The sequence below is a fragment of the Hippoglossus hippoglossus genome, chromosome 20 (assembly GCF_009819705.1).
Source record: "Hippoglossus hippoglossus isolate fHipHip1 chromosome 20, fHipHip1.pri, whole genome shotgun sequence".
Lineage (NCBI taxonomy): Eukaryota > Metazoa > Chordata > Actinopteri > Pleuronectiformes > Pleuronectidae > Hippoglossus > Hippoglossus hippoglossus.
In genome coordinates, this window is record NC_047170.1 from 19,001,706 (window position 1) to 19,015,928 (window position 14,223).

General features: G+C 42.1%; 1 protein-coding gene and 1 long non-coding RNA gene across 3 annotated transcripts; both read left to right on the forward strand.

Annotated features, from left to right (window-relative positions):
* The first annotated feature begins 6,959 nt into the window (after positions 1 to 6,959).
* Positions 6,960 to 8,232, forward strand: LOC117753594. The gene is made up of 2 exons (XR_004612267.1): positions 6,960 to 6,993; positions 7,787 to 8,232. It is a non-coding gene; the product is annotated as an uncharacterized LOC117753594 (long non-coding RNA).
* Positions 8,233 to 9,015: 783 nt separating this feature from the next.
* Positions 9,016 to 13,954, forward strand: LOC117753584 (V-set domain-containing T-cell activation inhibitor 1-like). 2 transcript variants are annotated; one of them, XM_034571765.1, is made up of 5 exons: positions 9,016 to 9,165; positions 11,499 to 11,819; positions 12,211 to 12,470; positions 12,619 to 13,594; positions 13,857 to 13,954. In XM_034571765.1, the coding sequence occupies exons 1-3, from the start codon at positions 9,105 to 9,107 to the stop codon at positions 12,414 to 12,416; spliced, it is 588 nt and encodes a 195-aa protein (XP_034427656.1). In that variant the 5' UTR covers positions 9,016 to 9,104; the 3' UTR covers positions 12,417 to 12,470; positions 12,619 to 13,594; positions 13,857 to 13,954. The 2 variants fall into 2 exon arrangements, with proteins under 2 accessions (XP_034427656.1, XP_034427654.1); XM_034571763.1 differs by having other exon boundaries at positions 13,299 to 13,594.
* Positions 13,955 to 14,223: the final 269 nt, after the last annotated feature.

Consider the following 14,223-nt stretch of genomic DNA (forward strand, 5'->3'; position numbering starts at 1 on the left):
AAATGACATTTTCAGAAAAGTTGTGTTTAGATATTTACACATTCATAGATTCTGACAAACACAAAAAAAACACACATTTTCAGACAGTTTCTGTTTCTTGTCATCTCTGACGTCTGATGAGTAAATTAACATCAGCTCAGAAATCACAGGGGAGAGAAAACGTTAGTTGGAACAGAACTTCACTGAGAAACATCACATTTTAAAGTTTTCCTCATTCTCATAGTAAACCGGTGACAGCTGCCTGAACGTCCATCAGCTCGATGCAAACTGGAACAGCTGACAGTTAATTCTGCTCAGTCTTAATGGTGCCAGTTTGTTAAGAGTATGAGAACTTGACTGAAACAGAGTCCACAGTGTAAAACTCACCCAATCCAGAGTTACCCCCCCCCCCCCCTCAAAGCATCATGGGAACTGTAGGAGCAAAGGCAAGAAAACGATGAGAAGGCAAGAAATCAATAAAATGAACTTTTCCTATGTGGTCCGTGTTTGACAAAATAACAGTTGAGGAATCTGTTTAGTTTGAGAATGTTGAGTTCTGAACGTTTGAATTGACGTTTTCCAGAGATTTTAAAAGTAAACAATGACGAGACAGGAATATGTCGCCTCCTCGCTTATACAGAGCGAGGACATTTGTCCAACCGCTGGTCACTGTAGCTTGAATGAAACAATAAGGAGGAAGCAGTGAGAAAGTTCAGGGACTATTTTAAGAAGCTGAGTCATAATAATGAAGATAAAGAAACATTGTGTGTTGTCGTGACGATGAAGGAACACGTCATCGACTGTAAATACCTTTCAGACACACCTAATGTTTGGTTTCGGTGTTTTCATTGGAGTTGCTAATAATATAAAAATATTGAATATAACCAGATTAATAGAATTAGAATGGCAGCTCAGTTACCTAATAAACCAGAAACTGGTAGATTCATCTTTTTTCACATCTTTATTTTTATTCTTGAAGTCAGAAAAGGTTCAGTGTGTAGAATGTAGTGATATCTAGTGTTGAATTGTCATGTTGCAGCTGAATCCCCCTCACCTCACCCTTTACCCCATTCAAGGGTAAAGACATAAACAATTCATACAATTTAAATCATTACACACTCGTGAAAACATGATTACTTTATATTCAATTTCTCCCAATAGACCCTTTCACCTAAATCTTACACACTGAGCCTTCAATGTTTGACAGAGTTGCAGCGGAACAACCTGTGAGTGAGTTTTACCTTTACTCTGTACAATCACTGAGTAGCTGATTGTAGTTAAGAGTTTGATCGTCAGCTGCCGTAGAAACGACTCAGTCTCATGTCCTCAAACCTGCTTGTCTGCATGTTTTCACTGTCTCTCCTTCCTTGAATCCACTTTCAGTTCTCACAGAGTGAAAGAAAGATGCCTGGGTTCAAGTCTCTGGTTGTGTTGATCCTCAACATGTGGACTCTCACCACAGCAGGTACGTGAAGTCTGATCTTACTCAGAAATCACAGGTTCTGTTTGAACGTAGTACTTTGTACAGGCATGTTGGTTTCCATCAGACGAAGCAGGAAACAGGAGAAATGATTGTGAAGGTTTATAACAACATAGAGAAACACATGTTCTCACTGAGCTGGAGGTGAAACAGTTCACACCAGATGTTGGGTTCTTTTATTCTTCATCGAAACTTCATCGTCAACAGAACTGAACTGAGTTGTGGTTTTGTGTGTGTGTGTGTGTGTGTGTGTGTGTGTGTGTGTGTGTGTATAAATCTCAGCCCTGTGACACTCAAACACTAACGATGCTGTAACATTATATTTTCCAATGTATAAAAAGAAACAAAAATCATCACATTAAGATTTAGTTACCAAATTAATTTTAATGGTAAAGAAATTAATCTGTGACGAAGTCGAGAGGAAACAGCTTCTCTTGTTCCAAGTGTTGGAATCTTGCAGAACCAGATTGACTACGTTCCACAAACGTTCCAGAGGAAACATGTGATGACGCTTTAGTTTTTAATTTGTCACAGAATCAAACAACACATGTTGTATATAACCCAATCAGATGATGCTAACTTTGGATTCTATATTTCTATATATTCTATATCTATATTTTTATTCCACTTGATAATGACGGTCATGATTTTTTACCATATGATGACGATTGACTGGTTAATGTCAATCATCTGTAAATTGTGTCTCTAATGTTATTGGTTGTGTTGTGCATATGATACATTAAGCGTGACACAATTAAAAGGTGTGCCTTTGGGCATTCAATAAATTTGGTTATCAGAAGAAATATTTAATAATAATATTAAAAATATTAATATTAAATAATGACTTTAATTGATTAAAGTTACCTCAGGGCACCACCCTTCAAAGAAGGGAAAAGACAGACAATGTATTGATTAAGTCTCATGAAAGAACTAACTACAAATTTGGAACTCTGATTAATAATTCAATTAATAACTATAAACAAAATTATCACATAGGTAGTTAGCAAAGTTGAAGGATATAGAGTTCTTGACAGTGTAGAGGTTGGCAAAATTCACATTTATGCAACATTAATGAAAACATTTGTTACAGAAAAACATTTATGAAGATAATAAAGTATAAAAACACAAATTACTAAAGGTGTACTTACTATATAAAGATGTGTATGTGAGTAGGCGTGTGTGTGTGTGTGTTGGTGCCAGGTTAGAGAAAGTAGCTCGTTGCATGCAGAGAAAGACTGAAGAGCATAACATAACTAACCTTAACTTTCGAATAACTTATAACCAAAATATCACAGCAACACAAATCAAACTTATAAACATCACACGGAATCGAATAAACAGTCTTTGCTTAGCCTAGTATAATTATTAAGCCCAGTTGTGTTACCCGTCCATGAAAAGGGAAAAAGGTTGATGTGCTGTTTGAAGTCCAGTGAAGTCGTCTTGCTGGTTTGTGGCTCCTGTTGTTGTGGTTCTGCTGTGCGATGCAGCTCTTGTGCTGAAGTTCTTAAGCAGGCTCTCGCGTCGCTGCCTTTGAAAGGTTTCAGCAGTCTGCTCCAGGCAGGCCTGCTTGAAGGTTGGTAGAGCTTGGGTAGGGAGGAGGTTTCCCTGGCTGGGTGAGCTGGAGAGCTGCACCTCTCCTCCATGGAAGTTGAGCAGAAAGAGAGGTGAGCTCCTCTTGGAGAGTTGAGTATAAGAGATGAGTCGAAAGAGACAGAAGAGATGGGGAACTTGGCTTAGATTGGCCTGGTGACCTCATGGGTCATGGGGCCCAGAGTGACCAATAGTGGTTGAAAGTTGTGTTGAGGGTTTTAACACCTCGGTGTGAAGTTGAAGCAGCCTGGGAGACTGAGGTCTGGAGACTCTGGTTTGTCTCCAGAACAAAGAAACATGTGGTCAGACTTTGACTAAACATGTAGGCCGAACTGTAGTTCACCAATACCAGGTCCCAACAGTTGCAAAAATGAATCCCTTACTTAAAGGGGACATAGCATGCAAATTCCACTTTGTTAGTGCTTCTACAGGTTAATGTGGGTATCTGGCTCATGTCTACCAACCCCAAAACTCTGGGAAAAAAACACTTGCGCGTTTTGTTATGGTTCCTCTAAGTCAGAAACGTCATGCTTGAGCGACTCGATTGAGCTTCCTGGGTTTTGTGTCGTAACAAGGCACTGGAAGTCTCCCTACACAGTTCCATCAGGATATTTACATTCACAATCCGTCTGAGAGCAAATGCTCTAATTGCACTTTAAAAGAAGCTTCTATTCACCACAGTTGATCCTGAACTGGTTGTTTTTTTACCCGGTGTCTCACAGATGATGAGGTCTCCTGCGTTTTAGCGGAGAGCTGCATCTTACCCTGCAGTTTTCAGCCTGGTACAGACCCAGTCATCCACTGGATAAAGTTGGAACCAGGAAACACTCCTGTCCACTCCTACTACAGAGCCAGAGACCAGTTTGATCTCCAGAGCGAGCGCTTCAGAGGCCGGACATCGCTGTTCACAGAGCAGATCTCCAGAGGAAACGCCTCGATCAGGCTGACGGGGCTGCAGCTCCAGGACCAGGGCAGATACAAGTGCTACACCAGCATCATCAATGGAGGCAACAAGGAGTCATTCATCAACCTGAGAGCAGATGGTAAAGAAACTCAGTGAAAACAGAAAACAAATACTAGAAATGATATTTGTCTCTGATATAATTATAAAACAGATGAGGCTGGAGATGCACTTGCTGTTTAGTGTTCACATGACCAGATGCTTCATGAGCGTAGCTGCACATTCTGGCTGTGTACTCTCAGCAGTGCCCTCTAGAGTATTTCACTAGATGGCACGACACAGAACTCAGATCAGATACAACTTCTGGATCTGCATTCTGGCAACACTGACATGTGGCATGTTGAATATTAATCACAATATGTCAAATGAATGAAGAGCTCCAGACACGAGGAGGTAGAACTGCAGCAGGAAGACAGACACTCTCTTGTGTGAGAAATACCTGGGGCGCCCCCCACAGGTGAAATCAAGTAGTGAGCAGGGACGGCTGCAATGAGTCAGATAGAATTTAGGATTTTTAATGTTTCACTTTTTATTTCTTGGTTTATTCAAGGAGGTGAGAAGCCTGGTGGTGTTTTGTGACCTTTGACCCCACAGTGAAATGTTTATGAGTGTTTGCACTGAAACAGACACTTGAACTTTCTTTTCAGGACAAATGTCAAAATGAAAGCAGGTAAACTTAGAGTATGTTTTTAAATTCGACTCGAACATACTTTGAGATGTGTTACAGTGTAAACGCATGGTGTGTGTTGAGCTCTCAGACGCAGCTCGCTGGCTTCCAGCTGATAAGATTTCATTCCCAGGAAGCCTGACATTCATGCAAGGTCGTTTGAACAAGGTCATGGAGTAGATTGAGTGCACGTGCACAAACAGACCTGGTTTCACAGCTGTGCCTCCTGCAAAATAAAATAAAACACTTCATAAAACCTTGTGACGACTTCAGAGAAAGTTGTGATTTTCTCTGGTGTTCATCACACGACTTCTTCTAAATTCACGTGCACAGTATTTAGTGCTCATGAATCCACCTCGATGGAAACTGTGTCCAACACTCAGACTTTCCTCATGTGTGATATGATCAGATTTACCTGAGCCATGTTTATCTCTGTCTGCTGAATTATGAGCCAGATGCAACAGAATCTCATGTGAATGTTCACTTGTCTGGTGTTAACAGGTACAAAGTATTGTGTAGTATAAATACGTCTTTCGAAGTATAACTCAAACCATGTTTTCAGACCTCTAACGTAAAACCAGCATGAGCACTGCTGAACAGAAAGAGCGCCACCTACAGGGCGCACTGTGAATTCAAAGTGATCTGCGTTGAACACGGGTCAAAAGGCCGAAGTCCGGGTGCTGTATAAATACTGATCACTGTCACAAAACCATGCTTTCTACGACTGTGTGAGCTCAATACAACAACTCTCAGTTCAATGAGTAACATCAGGAAACAGTCTGAGAAGTGACGGATGATTTCCTGAAGAAGCTTCAACAGTAAAAGAGTCATGTGATCATTCCACTGAGCTTCCTGAAGCAAACTCCAGGTTCTGGAGGAGCGAAGTGGGAAACAGACTTTTCTTATTCAGTAAAGAAGAGAAAACAAGTCTCTGGAAAGATGACTGTTTTATTTCTAACAGTTTTTATTGGTTCTGAATGATCTCAGGTGAAAGGAGAAGCTCCACAGAAACAACACAGCAAAGAGCAGAGTCTTTCCTCCCACATCACCACGTGGGAAACATCTTCCTGTAAAGTGAATCTCTGTTGTCTTGCAGCTCCGGTGCGTCACGTGGACATTGAGCAGGTGGAGAACAGCTTCACCTGCCGCTCAGAGGGGATCTACCCCGAGCCGCAGCTCACCTGGTCCACCAGGCCTCCGTCCAACGTGACCCTTCAGAACCAAACCTCAGTGAAGGAGACGGAGCAGCAGCTCTATGAGATCAGCAGCACACTGACACTGTCAGACAGAGACACTGTTCTGATCTGCAGCCTCAGCACTCGCAGTGGCAGGAGGAGCGCGGTGTGGTATCAACCCAGTACGTTTAATCTGCTCTATGGAACTGAACCTTTGCTTGTTTCACCGTACTGCTGCATATTTATATCTGCTCCTACAGATAACTGACATCTGATGATAGAAAATGTTCAGAAAGTCTCATCAGAGCCTGAAACCACATTCTGACAACAATGATATTATTTGATCCCTTTTCTTTTCAGCTCCCGTCCATGTGTCACCGAGTGGAACAACAATCCACTGCACTGCTCCAAACACCAAACCCCCGACACACCTGGTGTGGAAGTTCAACCACAGTCAGATCATTGTGACCAGACCGGGGTCGACGGCCCCCCCAGGGTCTCAGAGCAGTGGAGGCAGCAGGTGGAGGATGTGTCAGCGTCAGGCAGCCTCACGCTGCACCACTTATCTTCAGATCACCAGGGAACGTTCACCTGTGAACTCAGTAGTGAAGAGGAGACGCATTTCATCAACAGCTACGTGACGATAGAGGAAGGTAAGATCCCATGAGACGAGAACTGATTGATGAAATCCTCAGAGCGACTGTCAGACCTTAGGCTAGTGCAGTGAGCCCTGGGTTCCTCCTGGTGGAGCAGATCCCCCAGGGCTCCGTCCTCCAGCTCATCAGGAGCATCATGTCCACATGTTGTCAGGAGAACATACAGGAACGAGGAGGCCACACACACACACACTACACTTTACACTGAAGACACATCACTGCACTTTGTTGATGCTACAGTTCTACTCTCTGAATTACAGGTTTTTCAGGTTCAGTTGCACTAATTGTGGTCGGAGTACTCGTTATGTGTGTAGTATTAGCTGGAGCAGGATTCTACTACTTTAGAAGACAAAGGGTAAATATTAATATTTACAATAATTCTGCTATTCATTTATTATGTGTTGTTTCTTCTAATGATTATTTTGTTTGAACAAACCCAAAACAGACCATCCACAATCAGAGGCTACAGAGAGGAAACCTTTAATGTAAGTTTACTGTATATTCTGTACTGAGAGTTACAATATTCTGCTCTAAAGAATAACCCTGTTGTCATGGAGATGCTGTAAACTACTTTATTCTTGTCACGTTGCTCTAACAGCTTCATCTCAGCTGCATCAGCAGACACATCCTAAAGCATCAGTTTCTGAGAGTTCGTTCAAAAACCATATCGATATTAGAGTGAAAGAAAATCTGATACCGATATATCGGCCAATAAATTTATGAAAAAGATTTGACAATGATTCCTAAGATGTCGTTATCAAACCCTTACGGCAAAGAAATGTAACTGAGACTTGATATTTTACAGTTTAACCATGAACTGTATTATTAATACTTTAATTCAAAAATGTTTATTAATGTCAAATGTTACATCTATTAGTATCGTTCATTCTGTAAAATGAAAGTTTCTATATCAGCAAACATGAAGCAGATGTGTCTGTGAACGTCTCAGATTATTTCTGTCATTTCCTGGAGGAGATATTTGTTTCAGGTTTGTGGAGCAGAAGCAAAGGACAAAGAAATGCATGATATAAAAAAAAGAAGTTCAATGGATTTAATAAGATTAAGAGAGAAAGAAAATGTCCTGATGTTTGATAGTTTCACATCTTCTGCAGTTTGTGTTTATGACTGATGAAGAATAAAAATCCAGGAGATTAAGATTTCAGCAGCTCTGAATTTTCTTAATTTTCTTTACAGGTCAGACAATGAAGAAAATAATGAGAACACGACAGAAATGCTGCCTGAGACAGAAAGACAAACAATTACCTCAGGATGAAGAAGAGGAGCTGAACAAGTAGAAGATGAAGACGTCAACTTGGAAAGACGAGGAGGATTCCAGAGCTTTTGGTGATGAGGCCGACGTCGGTTTCCATGTGAACGAGTCCGACCCGGACAATATCCTGCTGCCTTCTTCTTCTGTGAAAGACCAAACAGCTTCAGTCACTGAACCATCAAACCCATTTGAATCCAGCTGCTGGTTTGAGGTGGAGACATAGTTTTGCTTTAAGTCTGTTTTAACTCTCGACAACATCCGGCAGAGACCTGAAAACCAACAGCACCTTAATGAAACAGCCTGAGACCAAACTAATCTGACACGTTCAGCAGACTCACACAACCTGAACCAGGTTAAAGCTGAATTTTAATAATTTAAAGCTCTGGAAAGAATGTACAGATTTGTATTTTATATCTGGTACTGTTTTGTATTTATTAAAATGTATTTATCTAAATCTGTGTGGTATCTTTCTGTATTTGACACATTTAGGATTTTACTCATCAGGGGATGAAAAGCTTAAATACAGAACAGAGGAGGACTGCTCATGACTTTGGTGAACTTCTATCTTGTCCTCTAGCGCCACCTGCAGTTCCAAGCTTCCATTTATCCACTGAAATCTAAATGAATCTACAAATGTCTTCTCCTCTGGCTCCACCGTGTGGTCACTGGTTGTTCCAACACTTCCTCAGCCAGAGAGAGAAACCGAAACACACACACAGTGTGAGTCGGTGTGTTGTGACTAAATGCAGCCGCTGCTCCAGGAAAGCTTAAGTGTGTTTGTCAGGTTCAAATCAGCTGGAAAGCGGAAACAGTTCCTGATGTGTTGAACTCGAGGTGAAGCTCCTCTTTATTTACACCGTGTTCACTCACTTCTCTCATCCACTGTTCGTTTGTCTTCGTGACTTCAGCTTCGGTTATTAGGAGTTCACCAGGTTTCAGGCCTGTTCTTCAGGAGCAGACACGGAGGAGCGGAGACCCGGTGGGTCGGTGAGTAAACTCTTGTTTTCTTAACGACAGGTTTTATCTCCACATGTGTTCACTGTGTGTTTCTATGTGTTGTGAGCGGAGAAGAGGAAACTGTTAGAATGATAACAGACCTGGTCCTGGAGAACCACGCCCCAAATAAACTGCAGAAGAAGAAGCTTGTTTCTGAGAAATCTGCAGGAAGTTTGAGGGGGGGGGGGCACACACTGTACAGAGTCACTTTCAGTTTCCATCACACGATGTTCACTGTGAGTCTACAGCCTGAACTTTCTTCTGTAACCAGCTGTTAACTCGTCTCTTCTTCCATTGATCCACTTTCAGTTCTCACAGAATGACAGAAAGATGTCTGGGTTCAAGTCTCTGGTTGTGTTGATCCTCAACATGTGGACTCTCACCACAGCAGGTACGTGAAGTCTGATCTTACTCAGAAATCACAGTTCTGTTTGAACGTAGTACTTTGTACAGGCATGTTGGTTTCCATCAGACGAAGCAGGAAACAGGAGAAATGATTGTGAAGGTTTATAACAACATAGAGAAACACGTGTTCTCACTGAGCTGGAGGTGAAACAGTTCACACCAGATGTTGGGTTCTTTTATTCTTCATCGAAACTTGAGCATCAACAGAACAGAACTGAGTTGTGGTTTTTAAAGGTGGTGTGTGTGTGTGTGTGTGTTTGTGTGTGTGTGTGTGTGTGTGTGTGTGTGTGTTTGAATAAATGTCAGCTCTGTGATTTGATAATGATGTCATCACACATGGAGGGGGAAATGAAAAGCCAGCCGATCCGCGGACATGTTAACGAACCAGTTTTGTTCAGACGTGGTTCAGGTCTCTGAGTTTCTCTGAGTTTCTCCTCGTGGTTCGCAGCAGAATATACAGAGAAAATTAACTTTCAACACAGTTTCAACGTTTATCTTTTAAATTAATGTCATAAACATAAATGATTGCATTGCTGCCTTTGCACATATCAAAATAAAAGCCCACCAGTGTTTCTGTGTACACCATAGACTGTATATAAAGAGGTTACACGCAGGATCTTTAGCACGTCTCTCCGTCCTGGGACAGATCCTCACATGTGGCTCTCTCAGGTTTCTACGTTAGTTTTATGTATTTTTACTCTTGAGGGTTAAGAACAGAGGATGTCTCACCTTGTTAAGTTCTATGAGACACATTTAGATTTGTGAATATGGGCTCTACAAATCAAATGTTATTGACTTTTTGGGAGCTGTCTGTCTTTATTTACTGTCTGTGATCCGACCTCTCTTCTATAACTAAACTGTACAAACCGAAAACATTATATAAACATTCAATGAGAATTTTAACAGCACATTATTCTACAGTGTTTGTCACCAGTTATAATTTAGATAAAAGTGAAGGAATCTACACGAAAACACTGAAATCTGCTTACAATCATATTTTAATTGTTTGTTGCTGCTTATAAATGGCGACTTTCAAGTGTGTTAGCATTATAATAATAATATATGCAGAACAAAAATAAAATCAAAGACGTCTACTGAGTTTAAATGTTCATATTTATGTTCATATATATTCAAACCACACAAATCAAATTAAAATACTAGTTTAATTATTCTGTTACTCTGTTGAAAATATAATTGTATTAAACTAATACATAAAGTGTAAAGACTATGTGCAGTGTGAGAATATGTATTTAGCACAGTGAATATTGTTAAGAGGGTTCGGGTATTCAAACCTCTGGGTTTGAATACCTGCTCCTTTAATAGTCGCCTCTTTTTAGATTCGCAGTCAGATCATTTCCGTCGCTGCAGTTTCCTCTCAATGGATTTTATTTTCTCAAGAGTCAACCTCTGACCTACGAGTCTGAAGTGAAGTTAAATAACGTTAAATTGAATCGACCTCTGGCTCTTGACAGCTGGTGATCATACATTTCATCGCCCTCGCCAAAGAGCTGCCTGAGGAAATTGCCTTGTTCTCCTGTGTGGACGCGCCGGCACTGGTTGTAGTGTCTGTGTGTGGAAACCAGTAGAAACATGTCGTAGAGTGGCCAGTGTGAGTCCATCAGCAACAACACGTTATTCCACCGAGTCACTGGCTGTTTCTCACTTGTCTGATGTTCATGGAGCCGAGGGTTTGATTCTCCTTTACTGAGACTTCACAGTAAAATAAGAACTGAACAATGTGGACTTGAACCAGGAGACATGTTGTTTATGTTCCACATCAAGTCAAAGCTCAATCAAAACCACCACCACTTCCGCTGGTGACCCTTCACAATAAAGGTCCCATACAGACACGCTGCTTATGATGACAGGAAACACAAGTTCATTGACCAAACTTTCACAAAAAAATAAATCTTTCTTTACGTCTAAATTTGCAGATCCTAAATTCTTCTCATCACAAAGAATGTTCAGATTTTGCTGAATCTCAAAGTCAATTTTCTAAATGAACATTTCTGTGATCAACACACAACTTTTCCAGCTTGGTGTGAATCTGAGCCTCTTTTAGTCCATATTGTTGGTTTGACAGTAAATGTACGTTACATATTCGAATGCCTCGTGTGGCAGGAGGTTGTTTTTGTGAAAGCAGCTCAGATAAAACTACTGCATGTTAACTGTCAACAGCCAAACAGACAGACAGTTCCATCAGGATATTTACATTCACAATCCGTCTGAGAGCAAATGCTCTAATTGCACTTTTAAAGAAGCTTCTATTCACCACAGTTGATCCTGAACTGGTTGTTTTTTTTACCCGGTGTCTCACAGATGATGAGGTCTCCTGCGTTTTAGCGGAGAGCTGCATCTTACCCTGCAGATTTCAGCCTGGTACAGACCCAGCCATCCACTGGATGAAGGTGGAAGCAGGAGAGACTCGTGTCCACTCCTACTACAGAGCCAGAGACCAGTTTGATCTCCAGAGCGAGCGCTTCAGAGGCCGGACATCGCTGTTCAAAGAGCAGATCTCCAGAGGAAACGCCTCGATCAGGCTGACGGGGCTGCAGCTCCAGGACCAGGGCAGATACAAGTGCTACACCAGCACCATCACTGGAGGCAACAAGGAGTCATTCATCAACCTGAGAGCAGATGGTAAAGAAAGATCACAAATACTAGAAATGATATTTGTCTCTTCTTGCTGTTACCTTGTTTAACATGTGTACTGTTGGGTTGAGTTGAAGCTGATACTTAAGCATTAGACGTCTCGCTGCTTGCCGGCACCATTACCTCTTTGAAACATGGTTAGTCACTAAAGTGCAATGAAGCCTGGGACAGGTTGGACGGGGACGGATCCACTCGTTGGAGCTCGGTCTTCAAATGCAGCCCCTGAATTGAGGACACAGCTGATGTCAGCAGCACCACATATTGGCTCATATGTGACATGTTAAAATAATAAGCACAATATGTCAAATTAATGAAGAGCTCCACAGTGCACGAGGCAAAGATGATCAATGAGTTCTAAAAGAGAAATGTTGTCTTACAGCTCCGGTGCGTCACGTGGACATTGAGCAGGTGGAGAACAGCTTCACCCTGCGCTCAGAGGGGATCTACCCCGAGCCGCAGCTCACCTGGTCCACCAGGCCTCCGTCCACCGTGACCCTTCAGAACCAAACCTCAGTGAAGGAGACGGAGCAGCAGCTCTATGAGATCAGCAGCACACTGACACTGTCAACAGAGACACTGTTCTGATCTGCAGCTCAGCACTCCGCAGTGGCAGGAGGAGCGCGGTGTGGTATCAACCCAGTACGTTTCATCTGCTCTATGGAACTGAACCTTTGCTTGTTTCACCGTACTGCTGCATATTTATATCTAGCTCCTACAGATAACTGACATTTTATATCAATGCTGATTCTCAATCTTTACTTCGTTTGTTTCTTTGTCTGCTGAACAGATTTCCACTAAACTAGTTGTGAGGATGGAACGTGGGCCACAGGTCCCTCAGTAGAGCTCAGACCTCCACAAGGCCCAACAGTCTCCTTATGAAACCACTTTGAATTCACCAGGCCCAAGATCTGCACCAAAGTTCACACACTCATAAATATCATCCTCTAAATTTGTCAGATTGTTTCTTCATCTTCATCAGTTATTCGCAGGGAAATCAATGAAAATGTTGAAAAACGTCCTCTCTCACAATGTTAATGTGAAAAAACAACAAATCCTGGATCCACACAAACATGTGATGAGTTCTTCTCTGAGCCTGACCCATAACACACCTTCCTGCCAAGTTTCATGGAAATCTGTCCAGTAGTTGTTGTGTAATGTTGCTTAAAGCCCAACAAACAATGGAACATTGAACAGATCCATTAGTTTTCTTCTTTAACATTGGACCTTTCTGGACATTTTCCCTGAGAGGACAGATGTGTGTGAAATGTGGTGCAGCTTGAATTGACTGTTGGTCCTTGGAGGAGATATCAGCTCCACTGAGTGACCTTCTAGTTCAGTTCATCACTCCAAGGCCACACCCTCCTCCACATGAATCATTCTGATGATAGGAAATGTTCAGAAAGTCTCATCAGAGCCTGAAACCACATTCTGACAACGATGATATTATTTGATCCCTTTTCTTCTCAGCTCCCGTCCATGTGTCACCGAGTGGAACAACAATCCACTGCACTGCTCCAAACACCAAACCCCCGACACACCTGGTGTGGAAGTTCAACCACAGTCAGATCATTGTGGACCAGACCGGGGTCGACGGCCCCCCCCCAGGGTCTCAGAGCAGTGGAGGCAGCAGGTGGAGGATGTGTCAGCGTCAGGCAGCCTCACGCTGCACCACTTATCTTCAGATCACCAGGGAACGTTCACCTGTGAACTCAGTAGTGAAGAGGAGACGCATTTCATCAACAGCTACGTGACGATAGAGGAAGGTAAGATCCCATGAGACGAGAACTGATTGATGAAATCCTCAGAGCGACTGTCAGACCTTAGGCTAGTGCAGTGAGCCCTGGGTTCCTCCTGGTGGAGCAGATCCCCCAGGGCTCCGTCCTCCAGCTCATCAGGAGCATCATGTCCACATTTGTCAGGAGAACATACAGGAACGAGGAGGCCACACACACACACACTACACTTTACACTGAAGACACATCACTGCACTTTGTTGATGCTACAGTTCTACTCTCTGAATTACAGGTTTTTCAGGTTCAGTTGCAGGAATTGTGGTCGGAGTACTCGTTGTGTGTGCAGCATTAGGAGCTGGAGCAGGATTATGCTACTTTAGAAGACTAAGGGTAAATATTAATATTTACAATAATTCTGCTATTTATTTATTATGTGTTGTTTCTTCTAATGATTATTTCTTTTGAACTCAGAGAAAAAAGAACAAACACGAAATGGATCATCCACAATCAGAGGCTACAGAGAGGAAACCTTTAAAGTAAGTTTACTGTATATTCTGTACTGAGAGTTACAATATTCTGCTCTAAAGAATAACCCTGTTGTCATGGAGATGCTGTAAACTACTTTATTCTTGTCACGTTGCTCTAACAGCTTCATCTCA